This window comes from Malaya genurostris, chromosome 3 (genome assembly GCF_030247185.1).
Source record: "Malaya genurostris strain Urasoe2022 chromosome 3, Malgen_1.1, whole genome shotgun sequence".
Classification (NCBI taxonomy): domain Eukaryota; kingdom Metazoa; phylum Arthropoda; class Insecta; order Diptera; family Culicidae; genus Malaya; species Malaya genurostris.
This window is the reverse complement of record NC_080572.1, coordinates 10,182,315-10,200,763: the sequence shown is the minus strand read 5'-3', so window position 1 is coordinate 10,200,763 and position 18,449 is coordinate 10,182,315. Positions and strand designations below refer to the sequence as shown.

At 37.7% G+C, this 18,449-nt stretch overlaps 1 protein-coding gene and 1 long non-coding RNA gene across 5 annotated transcripts in view; one reads left to right on the top strand and one right to left on the bottom strand.

Moving 5' to 3' along the window:
- Positions 1-11,802, bottom strand: part of LOC131434630 (calcium/calmodulin-dependent protein kinase type II subunit gamma) — a 40,021-nt gene extending 28,219 nt beyond the window's left edge. The window contains exons 1-3 of one of the 3 annotated variants that reach the window (XM_058601550.1): positions 11,547-11,802; positions 11,294-11,353; positions 5,207-5,455 (exon numbers count right to left, since the gene is read on the bottom strand). In XM_058601550.1, coding sequence (XP_058457533.1) covers positions 5,207-5,240 — 34 coding nt within the window. In that variant the 5' untranslated portion in view covers positions 5,241-5,455; positions 11,294-11,353; positions 11,547-11,802. Of the gene's footprint in view, positions 1-5,206; positions 5,485-11,293; positions 11,354-11,546 lie in introns of all 3 variants that reach the window. The other 2 variants (XM_058601552.1, XM_058601549.1) reach the window with 2 other exon arrangements.
- On the top strand, positions 5,846-6,541 carry LOC131434631 (uncharacterized). Of its 2 annotated transcripts, none has more exons than XR_009230374.1 (2): positions 5,846-6,077; positions 6,205-6,541. It is a non-coding gene; the product is annotated as an uncharacterized LOC131434631 (long non-coding RNA). The 2 variants fall into 2 exon arrangements; XR_009230373.1 differs by having other exon boundaries at positions 5,846-6,134.
- Positions 11,803-18,449: the final 6,647 nt, after the last annotated feature.

Below are 18,449 nucleotides of genomic sequence, written 5' to 3'. Positions count from 1 at the left end.
ATTTCAGGGCCAAGTACAAACCATTCTATAAATATGATATAAAAAATTTAGATAAAATATAAAGAAATTTTGCTCAAGAAATGTTGTTTTCCAAGTTAGTTCCTGACCTTTTTGGATGATGTGGAAGCAACCTTCTCTACGGCAGTATCGAACCGCACAGAGTGAAAGTCGATTCTAATCTGTTACTATTATTTTTCGTTAGAAATTTCAGGTGGGTAATTACCCACCTTTGGAATTTTTGGGTGGGTAGTACTACCCACCGTACCCATCTCTTTCACCGGCCCTGATGACATTCGGCCCGCCGGGCCTCGGAAAAGTTTTCCAGAGTTTGAGCGAATGCTCCCTACCATTTGAAGACCTTTGATTATTCGTTTGACCAGTATATTTTTGATAATGTTTTTTAACAGGTCTCGTAATACTGCCAAATGATGTTCTCAAGTAAATTTTCGTATTATGAATAGAACGTTACGATACACATCCCTTGCAACATGATTTGTTTCGGATTCAATGAATCGAAAGCTGCTTCCATTCAAACATTCAATCATTCGTATCACTCACTGGCTTCGTCCGAATATTTACCTAATCTTCTATTTTTTCACAATTCGTGTATTTGATAATATTTGTTTCGATATTACTTTGGATTTTTTCGAATATGACACTGAACAATTACTTTGTGAACTTTAATGTGTTTCCCCACTCTAGCTGTCCACGTGCACTTCATTTCAAATATAAATCAAACGACACTAAATCAATGAAAATCAAGATATAAATACGAAATAAGAAACAAAACAATTCAAGCACTGTAACAAAGATGAAATATGTTACTATAGAATCACTTGAAATGTAAATCATACAGAGATGTGAAGAGTAAAAAGAATATATATAAATTTAAATGAAAATGAAAATGATCTTTATTTCAAATGCATACTATAATAATAAATAATCTAAAAATATATAAATGACTAATGATAGATTTTATACCGAAAACCAACCGTTATCCGGTATATTATAAATCGGTTGGAAAGTCATTCGAAACAGAAGATTTCAGTTTTTTCTGCTTCAGACATGCCTCAAAACATTTTCCTGTACCAACAAGCAACGGAGATTCATCTGAACGGTCGAATATTTGATGTCATAGGAGTTGAAACCAAGAGATATTTTGTTAAAAAAAATAAGAGTAACGAGAAGTAGATTTATTATGAAAATCCTTGATGCAATAATAAATCATACGGCCAGCCGGCTGAATAGATTTTACAAGCTAATATTCACGTCAAATTATCAATAGTGTGATCAGAAGGTGCATATGGCACTATTCTACGTACTTTTACTTAATGGTGAAACAATCTATTGAATCGAATGCAACTAATTCGGTTATAGCGAGCATTGAAAGAAAAAGGACTAGAATATGTGTCGACAACGGTTGACCACATGTTGCGGCTTTAATCGCAAACTATTTCTTAACACTTACCATCATTCGAGTACCACCGAAGTACCGATTAACATTAGTCGTGAAAATCAAACACTAGCTCGATATGTTCTTAGTCACTACTCGATTTCTTTGTTCGGAATGCAGAAATATGCAAGAACATAAATATTCATATCGATTGTGTTTTATTAAATGCTACCTAGTAGATGTTTTCAATTCTTCAAAGTTGTTACAACCAGAGATGCCAGGTGAAAATTTCATCAGACATCAGACAGGATTGCAAACGCTGTAAATCCGAAAAAATGTCTGCAGACAAAAAAAACGTCGTGGAAATTTGAAAAGTCTATATTTTGACGAAAAAATCGATTTTCAAAAGTCTGCAGAAAAAGTCTGCAACAAACAATGTCTGCAGCACTATATAAGAAATCGGCAGATTTGTAGACAAATCTACAGGCCTGACATCGCTGGTTACAACTAAGTTACTGCTAGGACAGGACCTGACAATTGTTAATCCACTTTTAGGACCAATTTCGGACCAGCTCGTGATTGGTTGAAATTGACATAAGCAAGTACAAGTTGTTGAAATCAAGATTACTGCAGGGTGGTAGAAAAAGTGTTGTCAGTATCGTCGGTAACAATGTAGCTTGATATTGGATATTTTATTTTTCGGGTCATCTTTTCAAAATTATTAATTTCAATAGGATTTAAGTTCAATTTGTTTTTAAATCCTGTCAATGCGGAAAGTATACGAGTACATTTAACAATCACTGGATGATACAAGGAGAAAGCCTGAAATCACGAAGTGTGATGTAAACGAGAATATTGATTATGTTGGTTGAGAATAGCACCGAATCTTTGGATACTTCTGTATGTTATTATTTTTCTCAAATAGAATATGTTGAATACTTTAGTTAATAAAGCTGCAAAAATTAATTACCCAAAATTGAGTGTTTTAGAAAAAAACTAAACGTTTTCTTCAAAACAAACATCTGATCAAAATGAATCCAGAGCTATATTTTTGATCGATATAACATTTGTCTAAGTGTTTTCAAATGATAAATAATTGCATGTTATCAGTGGAGAAAGTTTTCAGAATAAATAATTATCTCTACTGGCAACAGTGATCGCGAGGCATTTATTATTTACAGCAAGGAGCAACCGGAATAAGAAGAGAAATATTTTTCTGAAAAAAGAAGCCAGTTGTCTGGTCCTGTCCTAGAGTTACTGTTCAAACTTTGTATCTGTCATTCGAATAGCTTTGAACCTCACGTAAAAACTTATTAATATTCCCTGTTTTCATTGATTTGTTTCAAGATACATAATCAAAAATTTGTCATTACGTCATCAGTTGTCACATTTTCATATCAATCATATTGTTTTGCCTTTCTCATATAGAAAGGTTATGCAATCACTTGAAAAACCGACTAGCGAAAATTGGCCCAGAGGGCCAAGTGTCATAGGGTAACAGAGGTATTTTGGCCCACTTTAGGATTGATTTTATTTTGGCCCACGTTGAATAAATATCCATCAAATGTTGTAATATCTTTGAAAAGCCCTTCTGCAATAGGTAATTTAATGTGTTTACCTTCAAATTTATGTAACATGAGTTACTTCACATCAATTAAATTCGATAAAATCGATAAAGTTTGTTAGGTGGGCCAAAATATATGAAGTGGCCAAAATACCTCTGTTACCCTATACCATGCGACTCAGTTCATCGAACTGAGCAATGTCTGAACAATGTGTGTGTGTGTGTGTGTGTGTGTGTGTGTGTGTGTGTGTGTGTGTGTGTGTGTATGTGTGTATGTGTTAAATAATCTCACTAGGTTTTCTCGGAGATGGCTGAACCTATTTTGACAAACTTAAATTCAAATGAAAGGTCTACCGGTCCCATACGGAATTCCTGACTTTCATCCGGATCCGACTTCCAGTTCCGGAGTTGTAGGTTAAAGTGTGTTCAATATTGTACACCGTCACTTAAACCGGCAAACAAAAAACGTAAAAAATTTCCTAAACTGGTCTCACAACTACACAAATCGATAGTCATTATCAATAGGCAACTGAACAAACCGATTTCGGCTATCCTGGTTCCCGGTATCCGGTTCCGGAAGTACCGGAAATAGTGGTCATATATACCAAAATGGATCTCACTCACTTTTCTCAGCGATGGTTTGAGCGATTTCCACAAACTTAGATTCAAATGAAAGGTCTACCGGTCCCATACGGAATTCCTGAATTTCATCCGGATCCGACTTCCAGTTCCGGAGTTGTAGGTTAAAGTGTGTTCAATATTGTACACCGTCACTTAAACCGGCAAACAAAAAACGTAAAAAATTTCCTAAACTGGTCTCAAAACTACACAAATCGATAGTCATTATCAGTAGGCAACTAAACAAACCGATTCCGGCTATTCTGGTTCCCGATATCCGGTTCCGGAAGTACCGGAAATAGTGGTCATATATACCAAAATGGATCTCACTCACTTTTCTCAGCGATGGTTTGACCGATTTCCACAAACTTATAGTCAAATGAAATGTCTCTCGGTCACATACGGAATTCCTGAATTTCATCCGGATCCGACTTCCGGCTCCGGAGTTATAGGGTAAAGTGTGTTCAATATTGTATACCGTCACTTAAAATATAGTGAAGTGCATATAATAGTGAACCCACTTCGTTTTTTTAAGGATAACTTACGCAATCATAGCACTGTTTTATTCTGTATTTTATGCACAAACAATCTCTTGGTTTCTTTCAAAAATCGAAGAGAAAAATAGAATGAATAGAATACCACAATATTATATGTACATGAGAAAGGCATCATTACACCATTAGGTGGATTAAAACAGGTTTTTATATTTCCACTTACTGAACACTCACAATGACTAGCAAACGAGTTTATTATCGGAAGTAATTAATTATTAATTAGCTAACACAACTGATCACTTTATTGAAACAGTAAATTTAATGGTTTAGATTTCCAACTAAAAAGCTCGTTGTTCTGGAAGTGATAAAACACGTAATCGCCTGAGAAACAACTTCCGATTCGAATTCAATATGTTTTGTTCTAAATTAGTAAATTAAATAAATTAATCTATCTAACTCGTTTCTTAGTACATGTTTTGCTGACCGCAAAATATCACACGTAGAATTCTATTTGAAGTGTCTACTATTAAAACATTCAAGATCTCAGCCTTCGATCCTTGATATGTAGGACATTGTAATAAAACCGTTCAACTCGATTACGCGCACGTGTCAATATTCAAACAGACATGGCCAACTGCAGCTCGAATTTTAATAGCACTTTTCCCATTCATCCAATGTAGAGCAATTGTATCACCCCTTCATGGCTATCTGCGATCGAGCGAACAAGTTTCATCCGCAATGGAGATGCACGGTACTTTCTTGATTTTCTACCAACGTGTTTGGTGAGTGGTGGTGCTATTTGCGATCATAAATTAAAATACCTCTTGATCATTGCGCATTTTCAGTTTTACTTTGGAGCAGAGAAACCGCACAAATATTTCATACCGATTTGTATTTGTTTACTTATTTTTACCGACAGATCATGAGTACTTCATAATTTGAACCATTTTACTTTCGTGCAACTTAAGAAAAACTAACCAGGGGCAGTACGTCATTGAAATTCCTTGCAAAATTATGCGCAGAATGGGGTCGACGATCACCGTCATAGATGTAGGATCAGCAACGAGCTGCCACTACTAGTGGCAGGGTAAACCATTTTGTTTGACCTATTAGACATAATCTTTGGGATCTACTTACCACCGAGAGGGTCCGTTTCATCCACGTGAATCATATTACTGTGTTGTGATCTGCTGATGTGATTTATTCAGTATACGGTTGAGTACACAAACTGCTCACAGACGGTTTGGTTTGTAAATTCAACGCCGAAGGGCAACGAATACCACTGCGCTTGCACTAGACTGAAATTATGTATACGGTGGAATTGTAGATCTCCACCGTGTTGCTACACTTCTGGTACGGGTTCCTTTTTGGTGAGTTTTGTTTTAGCTGCAAAATAAATGTGTGCATTCGTAACACTAGAGTCCGAGTTGGACGTGGAATAATTCACCAATTATTTCGACGATCTGTTTTTGTAATGGTATTGATCATTCATTTTGTTTTTTGGGTTTATAATTTTTAACCGAAACGAATTCATTCTGCAAATGTTCATGCGTACGCTTATCTTTACAACATTGTTCATTAAATGTTAGTTTGATGGTTTATGTAGAATTGGCAAGTGTAGAGATGGTCGGGTTCCGACCCGGTACGATTCAGGAAAGAAAAGCTTATCGGGCTCGGGTGAAGACACGAAAACGAACCCAACAGACTCGGGTCGGGTAAGGGTAGACATTTATATGTTTTATCGGGTATAAAAAAATTCTTCGCAGGTTCGGGTAAAGATATTTTATTTTCAATGTGGTACGGATCGGGTTCATGTTCAAGAAATTGCATACTCGATCATCTCTAGCCAAGTGGCATAGCAGTTCCAAGACGAAGTACGAAGAATTGTTCATGTAAATTTGAGATAAGTTTTCAATAGTGATCAAGTGCCGACAATTTTCAAAAATTCAGTTCTTTTCCAATTCAATCAACACTAGTTGGAGTCATAATTCCAGCTCTGAATGATGAAGTAAACACTATATTAAAAAAAAAACATTTTCTGTTGTGTATGTTTTTTATCCGAAGGGTAAAAACTGATGTAGTTTTGAAAAAGTACAATATTTACATGTGCAAATTTTCGTTACAATTTTTTCAAGCGAGAAGTGCTCTAACAGAAAGCGTTGTGCGCGGCTGTGGAAGATCTAGGCCAGTCCTACAAGGCGGATCGTGAAACAGCTGGGAATCGAAAATATGACCGTATCCCGTCAGGAAAAAATGAAGAAATGCAACCTTGTAAACAATGTGGCCGAAGGAGGTAAATCCATCAAATTCACGAGAAGAAGCTACGGAAATTAGTGAGGCTTTCAAAACCAACAGGGATTTGAAAAAAAAAAGAGTGGAAGAAACCAAAATTGTGAAACCATAGCTAACATGAGTATGTTTATTCCATGAGAGTTTCAAAACTATCCAACATAAAATCGTTTTTGGTGATCATTTTTGTCAACTGCATTTTTTTCGAATACAGTCCTTAAAATTTACTGAACAGTAGATAGTTTTACAATTTATAGTTTGCTCTGCGCTAGCAATTAGTACAAACATTTCTAGCAAAAATATTACTAATTTTGTTAGATTGGATGCTTTGTCTAGCGATTCTCAACCAAGTCCGCACAAGCGTAACCATCAAGACAAGGTGCTTAAAATTTATTCACGTATACGTTTCAGTTTTTTGACCATTTAGTAGTGCTTATAAAAGCATTACCTTTTTGCCTTCCTCATATGAAAGAGCTATACAATCACTACAAAAACCGAGGCTCAAAAAGCCGAATGTCATATACCATTCGACTCAGCTCGACAAGCTGAGCAAATGTATGTGTGTGTGCGTGTGACAAATATTGTCACGCACTTTTCTCGAACATGGCTCAACTGATTTTCACAAACTTATATTCAAATGAAAGGTCTCATAGTCCCATACAAAGTTCCTGAATATCATTTAGATCCGACTTCCACTTCCGGAATTACAGGGTGATATGCACCAAAAATGTGAAATTAATGTATTAAAAATGCGAAAATAATGTCTCTCACTTTTCTCAGAGATGGCTTAACCGATTTTCACAAACTTAGATTCAAATAAAAAATCTTATAGTCCCATACAAAGTTCCTTAATATCATCTAGATCCGAGTTCTGGTTCCGGAATTACAGGATGATATGCACCAAAAATGTGAAATTAATATCACTTGGTAGAACCGAGTTTCACAAACTTAGATTCAAATTAAAGGTCTCATGGTTCCAAACAAAGTTCCGAAATTTCATATGTATCCAACTTGATAGGCTGATATGCACCAAAAATATGGAAATAGTGCATTAAAAATGTGAATATAATGTCACTCACTTTTCTCGGTGATGGCAGAACCGATTTTCACAAACTTAGATTCATAAAAAAGGTTTTATGCTCTCATACAAAGTTCCGGAATTTCATTCTCATCCAATTTCCGGTTCCGGAATTACAGGGTGATATGCACAAAAATGTGAAAATAATGATACTCGCTTTTCTCGGAGATGGAAGTTCTTAAGATGTCATAACAATATCCCAATTTTCATTCGGATCGAACCCCTGATTTCGGAGATGGGGTGCTCAGTATGAAAACGTCAATTTCAGGAATACTTTGTTAGTAAGCTACCATTTTATATTGGCTAGTGATTTCCTCTAGTTTGCAGACAATGAGACTCTTTAAGCAATTAAACCAATGATAATCCCCTAAATGAATTGCTAAATTTGATCCAAGTCCGACTACCGGTTCATTTTTTCCCACACTCAAATCGTCATAGAGAACCGTAAATAAATTCATGTTAGTGTATGGTTGAACGAACCAAATGTCACTATGTCGATATCCAGCGGAGGTACTGCAATAATAATTAAATATGATAATATTTCTCACATTCACGATTCGATACTGGAACCGGAATTCTAAAATCGGTTTAGCCGAAGTCAGTTAAATTCACCTTAGAAGCTTTGAAAATCAGTCTAGAGAAATCGTAGTGCGAATTAAATTTGTGGGTGCCTTTCGAATCGAAAACTGAATGCCGCTGAAACTATGGGTATATGGGTGGTAGGTTCTTCCAGCATTTATTGCTGTAAGTAGTTTAAATTAATAGATTTATGGAATTACTATCAACTCGAAAATGCTGCCATCATCTGTTTTACATATGTCATATTCGAACGATTATGTTGCCAAAAACGAACCGTGCTAAAATAGGTCCGTGGCAGAATGTCATGAAAAAAGATGCTGTACACAGTCTTTTGGGTACTTATAAACAACAGTATGAAAAATCGTGTTTCACGTAGCTCCCAAGCATTTCTTTGTCATACAGCGCTCAAATTTCCTACTACTGGAAAAAGGCGAAAAGTCGCTTACACAAAAATATATCTCCGATATCTCCATTAAAAATAGACGGACTTTAACAATCTACAGCTTGTTGGATAGCTATTTTCATGCGGAATCTAAGTCTAAAACCATATTCTGTCAATTGTGACAGATATTGTCGAAAAACTGAAAATTTTGACATAAAACTTCGTATAACTCAAAAAGTAAACATCCGATCTCAAAACCATTCAATAGCGTTCAGGGTGACGGGGAGACCTTTCATTTGCGACTAGTTTGATCAAAATCGGTCCAGTCATCTCTGTGATCTCGACCTCTTTGATGACAAAACACATACAGACCCACACACATACACACATACATACACAAACATTTGCACAGTTCGTCGAGCTGAATCGATTGGTATATGGCACTCGGCCCTCCGGACCTCGGAAATTTTTTCTAAAGTTTGAGCGAATTCTATACCTATTTTTAACATTAATAAAAAAAGGTAAAAGAAGCGTCAGGGGTTTAACTCAATCTTGGCAAAGTTTTTAGAGTGGTAAGATTAAATCTTTAGGAGCAGTGAATTTTTCAATCACGACCCGCACGCGCGGAGTGTACCACAGCGCAACTCGCTCGAATACGGGCTTAACTTGTCAACACATGTCGCGCCGCTGATCGAATTCTAACTTTGACAGTTGTGTTAGTAACGTTTCAGTTAAGATCGCGGTGTAAAAATGAATTCAAAAATCAAAAACATTCCTTGCGTCGAGTTTCTTCTTTTCTTCTTGAGAAATTCGATTTTTTGCAAGCAAATGATGTTTTGTGTGCACCGTGTAAAATTGATTTTAATTATTATTTTAGGGGAAAATTCTGTAAAATATGAATATTCATGATTTTTAATATAAAGACATTAAACGTTTGTTGAAAAAATAGGTTTTTATTTGTTATCCCGGAATCGGATCCGGCTTCCGGTTCCGGAATTACAGGGTGATTTGTACAAAAAAATGAAAATAAGTGCACTTACTATTCTCAGAGACGGCTGAACCGATTCTTACAAACTTAGATTCAAATGAAAGGTACAATTATTCTATTCATAGCTCCTGCATTAATTTGATCCGATTTCCGGTTCCGGAGTTACAGTGTGATTAGTGAAAAAATTCGTATTTCAAATTACTTCCTCACTTTTGTCAGAGATGGCGTGACCGTTTTCAACAAACTTAGATTCAAATGAAAGGTATCATAGTCTCTTAACTTGTCTCGAAACTATTCCAATCGGTAGCCATTGTCAATAGACGGTCAAACATTAATTTGGCTTTCCTTGTTGTGGGGTTTTTGATGAATGACCGGAGATTGTAGCCATAGACTCAAAAATGGATCCTAGTCACTTTTCTCGAACCAATTTCGATTATTCCGGTATTCCGGTATTCCGGTTTCGGAGTATCTCTTTTCGTTTTCTCAGGGATGGCCTTGCCGATCTGAGTAATCTTTCATTCTGTAGCTTGTACTAGTTTATGGACCCACCTTTCTGTGTTTTAAAAATCAAAGAATATTATGTTGAAATATATATATATATATATATATATATATATATATATATATATATATATATATATATATATATATATATATATATATATATATATATATATATATATATATTATATTTTAGAAAAATTAACAGTTTCCTAGTTACAATGATACGAAGAAAATGCAATCAAAAATACATCAGCCCTTTCTAATAAGCAATTGCTGGCTGAATTGGTCGTTTTTTTTGTGCAAAACAAATGGCTGGCCATACGGAAGACGTGTGAAAAGTTTTATCTAAATCGGATTTCGTCAATTTTTCCAATTTCAGGAATTGCTCAATTGACAAGATAAAATTCTGTTTTAATCAGAAAATGACAAGGTAGTAATTTTATAGTTAAAATTTTCTAATCTACATCATTAAACCTTTTTAAATATGTTTTTAAATATAAACATGAGTATCGCTCTTATTTACGTTCGAATTCACCTACTACTGTCACCTAACGGTATTCCATATAACAAAGAAATAAATACATATCTTTCTACTTTTTTCGATTTAACAAATATCTTCAAGAAGACGTATTTATTTTTGGAAAGAAAAACAACAGAAGCTCGTGCCTTACCGCAGCGTGAAAGATGATTGAGCTTTTGCACATTAACCAGAGCACGGTTCCGTTAACAAAGCCATTTATTAAATATACTGGCACAGTGCAGAAGGGACACATGTCCCGATCCTGTCATCCAACTTTCAAACAACACAAATTCCTTTCGTCATTTTTTTGTCTTTGCACGGCTTACTTGGATTAGATCGGAGATTTGGTCGAATGATGTAACCAAGCAAAGTGCTGTTTGTCAGTGCCATCAATGGTTGAGATATGAAAAAAATCATTCAAATTTGGCTTCTTTTTAAGAACAAATATTGAGCCCACGGTAATGAAGATTGACTTGAAACAAAAGGTGTAATTGTTGGATTAGTGTCAACTTGCGTCAAGCATCGTCCCAAGGCAATCAGTTTTCCTTATTAGGCCACCAAACGCGTGACACTCTAATAATCAATTCTGTACTTAATAGGAAGTGACTATATAATTTTCTCGAAATAAATGTGTTTACTACAGTTTCGACAAACGGAATCCCTTAAATGGATGATTATAACTTGGTCAAAGTGTTCGTTGCGAGCCGCAATCCGTCTGTTTCAAGCTTGTTATGTTTTTCCTATTTCTTTTCGTCTGCGGCCTCTCAAAACAAACGATGATGGGAAAATGAGCATTTGCGAAATTGGTGAATTCTTCCACTCCACTTTTTATGGTTGGCTGTGTGCGTATGCAAGTGTGTTGTGTTGATGCGTTGTGAGCACACTTTTCCTAGATTTTCACAGCTACTCTCACTAATACACTGCTCATGATCGGCTTATACAACCTAAGTTTGGAAATTATATATTATATATATATATATATATATATTATATTAATTATATATATATATATATATATATATATATATATATATATATATATATATATATATATATATATATATATATATATATATATATATATATATCTTGTCTTGTGAAAATTTGCATTATTCCGTGTACAAAAAAATTACGCACTTCTAATTAATTGATTTCCACTGTACTCGCAATGTTGCCCGCGGTTCAAAGCAAATATTCTGTTTTCCAAAGCTACCGAGATACAAATTTTTGACACTTGTTATCCCTTTCCCGCTGGTTCCTTTGATCAGAGAACACTTCTTCGCCGTTTTATTTTTTCCACCGTTGAAACTCGCGATCATATAATTCACGCGCTAGTTCTCTGGTTTTTTTTCACGTCCACCAGGCAACAATATCGAATAATGACTGCGATCCAATCCGAAAATCTAGTGCGGTCGAGATTCGCCGCGCAAAATTTTCACTGAGTGTCTAGCGAGTACCAGCAGGAAAACGGGATCCTTGTATTTCGCTCACCCTTTTCACTATTGGTCGTGTAGATGCTCTCAACGACAGGAGATCAATCTCAATCTCGTATTGAAGAAAGAGCGCCTAATTTGAGATCAATGAGTGACTGACAACGGACAGATCAGTGGGTGGTATTTATCCATGGTTGATACTACGATTAGTCACCAAGCGACTCCACCGAAAATGTGAGGTTCGTTCAATATTTAAAAAGCGGTAAGTGACACCCATTTGAAACATAACCAATTATGTAAATGGATGCTGTTAGATATGAAGTATTCTTCAATAATACACTTGACACTCTAACACCAGTGTTCTATTACTTTTAATATTAGTTACTAGTGGTTCGTTCCATTCGACGGAAAGGAATCGTCATCTCGTGCTGTCTTTGTTTCAACTGATGTGGAAAATATTTTCCAAATCAACGCATCCCCTCTCAGGCGTTACTTAAAGTTGACGTTATTCTTCACGCAAAGCCGTGACATGTCACCAAGGTCAAGGTGAGATACTTTCCGGCTGATCGCAACGTCAACTGTAACGCTATAATATTGTTTTTTTTTAACTTCAACAGGAACTGTTTATTTTGTTTTAAAAATAGAGATTATTGTTGCTATGTGATACGATTTTTTGGTGTATGTTTGCAAGAGTGCAATTGTTTTGCTAATTGCGCATCAAGCAATTGAGTTATGCTTTTAGAACAGAACAGATTTTATAACCGTAAAAAATCATTGATTGGTGGAACTCAGATGGAGCTGTACAGATTTGCGCATGGTCAATGGTACTCATCTCAGGCGACTCAGCGTAGCAGCGTTCACGAGTTTTATAACTAAGCTTAGTACCACTTGGAACAATACAACGTTCTAAGCATGCATAGTAGGGTGGGACAAAATATTGATTTCAGCTCCACCAAACTTTTCATGTCTCTTTTGGGTCCCAGAAGCGCCAAACAAAATTTAAACCCAAGAAATTGTATGAGAAAACCGACTTTTTACAAAAAAAAAAATCGGCCGGAGATCACCTTATATAAAAATCAATGCATAACTTATTTTCGTAGGAAATGTAACGAGGAAGGAAACTTTCGAAGGAAAACCGGCACGAGGTTCGAACAATGGCTCATTCCATAATATATCTAGCACCACTGCTGCAAATGGTCGTAACAGAGATGCCAGATATTTTCATAAAAAATCTGTATTGCTTTGTATAAAAAATCTGTATTAATCTGTATTCACTAATAAAATGAAATTCTTTCCACAAAATGATGCCAAAAGATGTTATTCCAATATATCGTGGTTGTAGCATGATAGATTCAATCAGTTATTGCCACGTTCACAAGAATATTCAACGACGAAATTTCATAGTTTTTTTATTTTTTTTATCCACAACAATTGAATTGTAACTCCATATATCTCGGTTGATTTTGCTGAAGGCCGTAAGAGCAAGTGACAGTTTCTCTTTGTTCACTCTCTCTTTCGATTATTGTGATGTTACTAAAAAGACTTTCTTGGATTTCACAGTTGTTTGAAAGTCGAAAGTTTCGGGCATCATTCTATACAAAGAGTTAAGTGATAAACGTGTAAACCGCTTGATAATTAATAGAAGAGAAAGTGAACAAAGAGAAACTGTCACTTGCTCTTTTGGCCTTCTGAAAAATCAACCGAGATATTTATCTAGTTTGAAATTGTTGACTTCATAATTTGACATAAAATTTCAACGCCTAATATTCAACGTCAAGTTGGGTCATACAGCTCGCAGTTTGACGGTAAAGTTTCATGATGCCATTACTTCCTTGAATATCAGTTCAAGTTGGTTTCTAATTATAATGTAAATGGATTTCGCAACTGATTTCCATATTAATTGGTGATTTGTCCATTTATTGATAGACTTTTATCTCGTCAATGGAATCAAATACTAAAAGATAGCTCAGACAGAAAAGTTTAATTTTTCTATTCTTACTTTTTGTGAGATCTGAATAAATCTGTATTAAATTGAGGAAATCTGTATAAAATCTGTACTTTGTATTAAATCTGTATGAGCATGTAAAAATCTGTATAATACAGATAAATCTGTATAAATGGCATCTCTGGGTCGTAATATGATTTGACTTTCGTTCAATATTGAAAAAACGGTTGATCTGAGTTATTTGATGTTTTCACAAAAGTTTCTCAGCTTATTATGAAGATTCCAAAACTTACTGTAAAGACACAAAAAGTGTGACTTTTTAATTTGAAGGAATAGGTTTTTGGAATCTTCTACAATATTGTAGAAAAATTCAAATCCAATTACTTTTCCGATGATACAAACTCTCTATCTCTTATAGTTTAGAAGATATAGACGATACTAATTTATGTAAGCAGAAACATAATTTACATGACTTTTTGTGTCTTTACAGTAAAGTTTGGAGCATGTTTTTTCAATTAAAAAAGAATCTTCATTCCAAGCTGAGTAACTATCGTGAAGACATCAAATAACATAGATCAACCGTTTTATCATATTGAATGAAAGTCAAATAATATTACGATCACTTGCAGCAGTGATGCTAGATATATTAAGGAAAGAGCCATTGTTCGGACCTTATGCCGGTTTTCCTTCAATAACTTTTTCTACAAATGTCGGATTGTTTTGCGGTCTTCGAAAGTTTTCTTCCTCGTTAAATTTCCTACTAAAACGATACATGTACTGATTTTTAGAGCTCATAGGTTGATCTCCAGCCGAATTTTTTGAAGAAAGGAAATTTCTCCATAATAAATCCCATATAAACTTTAAAACTCTGGCTCGAAAATATAGTTTCTCCGATCGAGCCAAAATTTTGCATGGGACCCAAAAGGACCCAACACGAAAAGTTTGGTGGAGTGAGAAAAAAAACCTTTTTATCTTTGCCCCATACATCCTTTTGCATAGGTATGAATCTGGATTTTTCATGAATAACTTTTGAATATCATTCATTTCGTATTATTAATTCTGTTTTGTGATTCTCTATTAAAAGGCTTAGAAACAGAAAATGTCACAAGCAAAGATGGAATCCTGAAAGAATATGAAATATTCGAAAACTAGCGAATGTATGACGCAATCCTCCACGTGATCGTTATTGTCCAGGAAGCAGAGGAAATGCCTTTGACCTGGTTGGATGGTTTCATGTTCTTTATCTTAAAATAGGACCATAAAATTGAAACTATCGAGGCATATAGCATAAAACACTGCCCACCAAGTTCTGTTCCTAGGTCTACAGACCGTCTCTGCTGGTACAATTATCTCTTTCCCAATATAATTTATAAAAAGTGCCCTGTGCACAAAGATCAATGCAGTCAGACGACAGTCTGCTTATTTTCTCTCATAAGCTCCATTCCTTCTATTAAAAGAAAGGATTGAGTAAGATTAATCTTGTATTACAAATCTCTTATGGTCAGGAATTTACCATGTACACCGCCCTCGAGCATTTCCGTGAACGAAGTACCATCTTGGTCCTGGCCTTTAGTCAGTTGATGACAATTGGCAGGGGTGGCCAGAATGCTAAGCTGCAAGCAACCAAGCGGGTCCACAGGTTGCGGATAGTGGAACGGCTTCCAGATATGGAGGCTAGCTGCGATAGCAGTCCCGGACAAGCAGCGGGGGAGGGATAGGATGTGACGGTTTTATGCAGCTGGCAACTGTAGAAGCGTCCCGAAATGTCACAAGCATCCCTACACCTCCTTGACAAGGCGAGTAGACGCCGCCTTAAAAGCGTCAGCCAATCAAATCCCCCTTGCAATGCGAACGTCTGTTTCTCATGTTAGGGACGGCTCAAACAGCGTCTATCTGGTATACAGCGGCTGAATAAGAAATGCTATTCTCGGAAGCTATATCTAAGATGGCAGCCCCATCCCAAGGATAGGGGACCTTAGGCTAACCACCTACTGTCTCCGAAAATCAAGAACTGTTGCTCCCCGTCACCGTGGAGTTGGTTTCCTACTTAGCGCCCAAGCGAATGCGGCGCTCGTCAAGTGGGAACCTATCAATGAGAGATCGTTGCCAGATTTTGAACGCGGGTCCGCAACCTAACCATAATCCAATGTTATGCGCCAACCGATGCTGCCGAGCTATAAGATAAGGAGAATTTTTACAGTGAACTAGATGCCGTCGTGGATAAAATTCCAAAGGGTGATATCAAGATCTACACCGGCGACTTCAATGCGAAGATCTGCTCCGACAACGTAGACTATGATCGTGTCATGGGGCGCCATGGTCTTTGAGATATGAGCGACACCGGTTAGCTGTTTGCAGAGTTTTGTGGCAATAACGACATGGTGATCGAGGGCTCGCTCTTCCCTCATCGCCCAGCGCATAAAGTCACGTGGATTTCCCGCGATGGACATACTGAAAATCAAATCGACCACATCTGCATCAGCCGGAGATGGAGATGGAGCCTTCTTGACGTCCGGAATAAACGCAGTGTCGACATCGCGTCTGACCACCACATTCTCGGGCGAGGCTCGGGCGACGATTCAACACACGCCGATTAGAAGACCCAGCAGTCAAGAGGTCATTCGTGGAAGAACTGGAGACCAGAGCTGCGGGTGGCAGCGTAGAGTACAGTGGACGGCGTTCAAGAATACCTTTACAGAGACCTGCCAAAACAACCTGGGTGAACTGCGCGCCCGGAGGAAGTAGTGGATCACCGATGATACCTGACGGAAAATCGAGGAACGGGGAGACGCAAAAGCCGCGTTAGAGCGAGCGAGAACCAGAGTAGCGAAGCGCCAAGCCCGCCAAAAGTATTCGGCACTCTCAAAAGAAGTAAAGCGCTCGTGTAGGCGGGATAAGCGAGCGTGGGTGGACTCCCTGGCTGATGAAGGTGAGAAAGCCTCAACAACCGGCGACATCCGTCTGCTCTATGATATCTCACGACGCCTTAGCGGAGCAAGGATTAATACAAGGGTGCCAGTGAAGGACGCGGCTGGTCAGCTGCTAACCGACCCCACTGACCAGTTAAAACGTTGGATTGAACACTTTGAACAACTTCTTCTACGTCTGCTTAGCGGTTCAAATTGAACTGCCGAGTTTAGCACTAAGCAGTTCAATTTGAACTGCTCTGCACTGATGAGTCAAAGACGAAACGTAAAAATAATAAAAACGGTTATGTGCCCTAGCACAAAATTTGGCTAACCCTCAAATGATCAATCCTGCATCGGCCAGAAATAGTTGAAAACACGTTTTCGTTCGGCACGTCAGAAAAGACATTGCACTTCGTTGCAAAACAAAGTGTTCTGTAAGTAGCAGAAACTTTACGTCTGCTTAGCGGTTCAAATTGAACTGCCGAGTTTAGCACTAAGCAGTTCAATTTGAACTGCTCTGCACTGATGAGTCAAAGACGAAAGAGTGCGACGCATCTCTCGTGTCAGCTCCGAGGCACCATCTTCACCGGAGATCGAAGCCGCCATCCAAAGCATGAAATCCAACAAGGCTCCTGGGGTCGATCGCATATCAGCGGAGATGCTCAAAGCTGACCCCACGCTATCTGCTCAAATGTTGCATCAACTATTTCGGAATATCTGGGACACCGCGACATTCCCGGTCGACTGGATGCAGGGCGTCTTAGTGAAGGTCCCGAAGAAGGGGGACTCAACTGTATGCGACAATTGGAGAGGTATCATGTTACTGTGTATTGTTCTCAATGTTCTGTGTAAGGTTATCCTCAACCGGATACAGGAGAAGATCGATGTGACTCTCCGACGGCAGCAGGCAGGATTCCGTGCCGGAAGATCCTGTGTGGACCATATTGTCACGCTTCGTATTATTCTGGAGCAGGTCAATGAATTTCAAGAGTCCCTTTACTTGGTCTTTATTGACTACGAAAAAGCCTTCGACCGACTCAATCACGAAAACCTGTGGGGCGCTCGAACGCGCAAGGGAATCCCAGATAAAATCGTCAACCTCATCGAAGCGCAGTATGAGGCTTTCACGTGTAGAGTACTGCATAATGGAGCCTTGTCTGACCCTATTCGGGTAGTCGCTGGAGTGAGGCAAGGATGTATTCTATCACCGCTACTGTTCCTCATCGTGATAGACGAGATAATCGTTGGTGCCATTGACCGTGTACAAAACCGTGGGCTGCTTTGGCAGCCTATCACTATGGAGCATCTCAACGACCTCGATTTGGCAGATGACGTTGTTCTAGTATCGCAACAGGCTGCCTTTGCGAGTCTACGAAATATCTGGAGATCAAATCAGATTCGTCTACGCACTAAGATCCGAATTTTCAACACAAACGTGAAATCTGTACTGTTGTACGCCAGCGAAATCTGGGGTATATCAGCTGAAAGCACGCTAATGCTGCAGGTGTTTATCAACCGATGTCTGCGGTACATAATTCGTGCCTGGTGGCCTGACAATTGGATTTCGAATACCGAGCTCCATCGTCGTTGTCATCAGAAGCCGATATTGACTGAAATTCGGGAACGTAAGTGGCGGTGGGTCGGACACTCACTTCGAAAGAGCGGAAACGAAATCTGCAAGCAAACGCTGGACATCGCAGCAGAGGTAGACCTAGGGGCTCATGGCGGCGGAGGCTGAACAAAGAATTTAAAC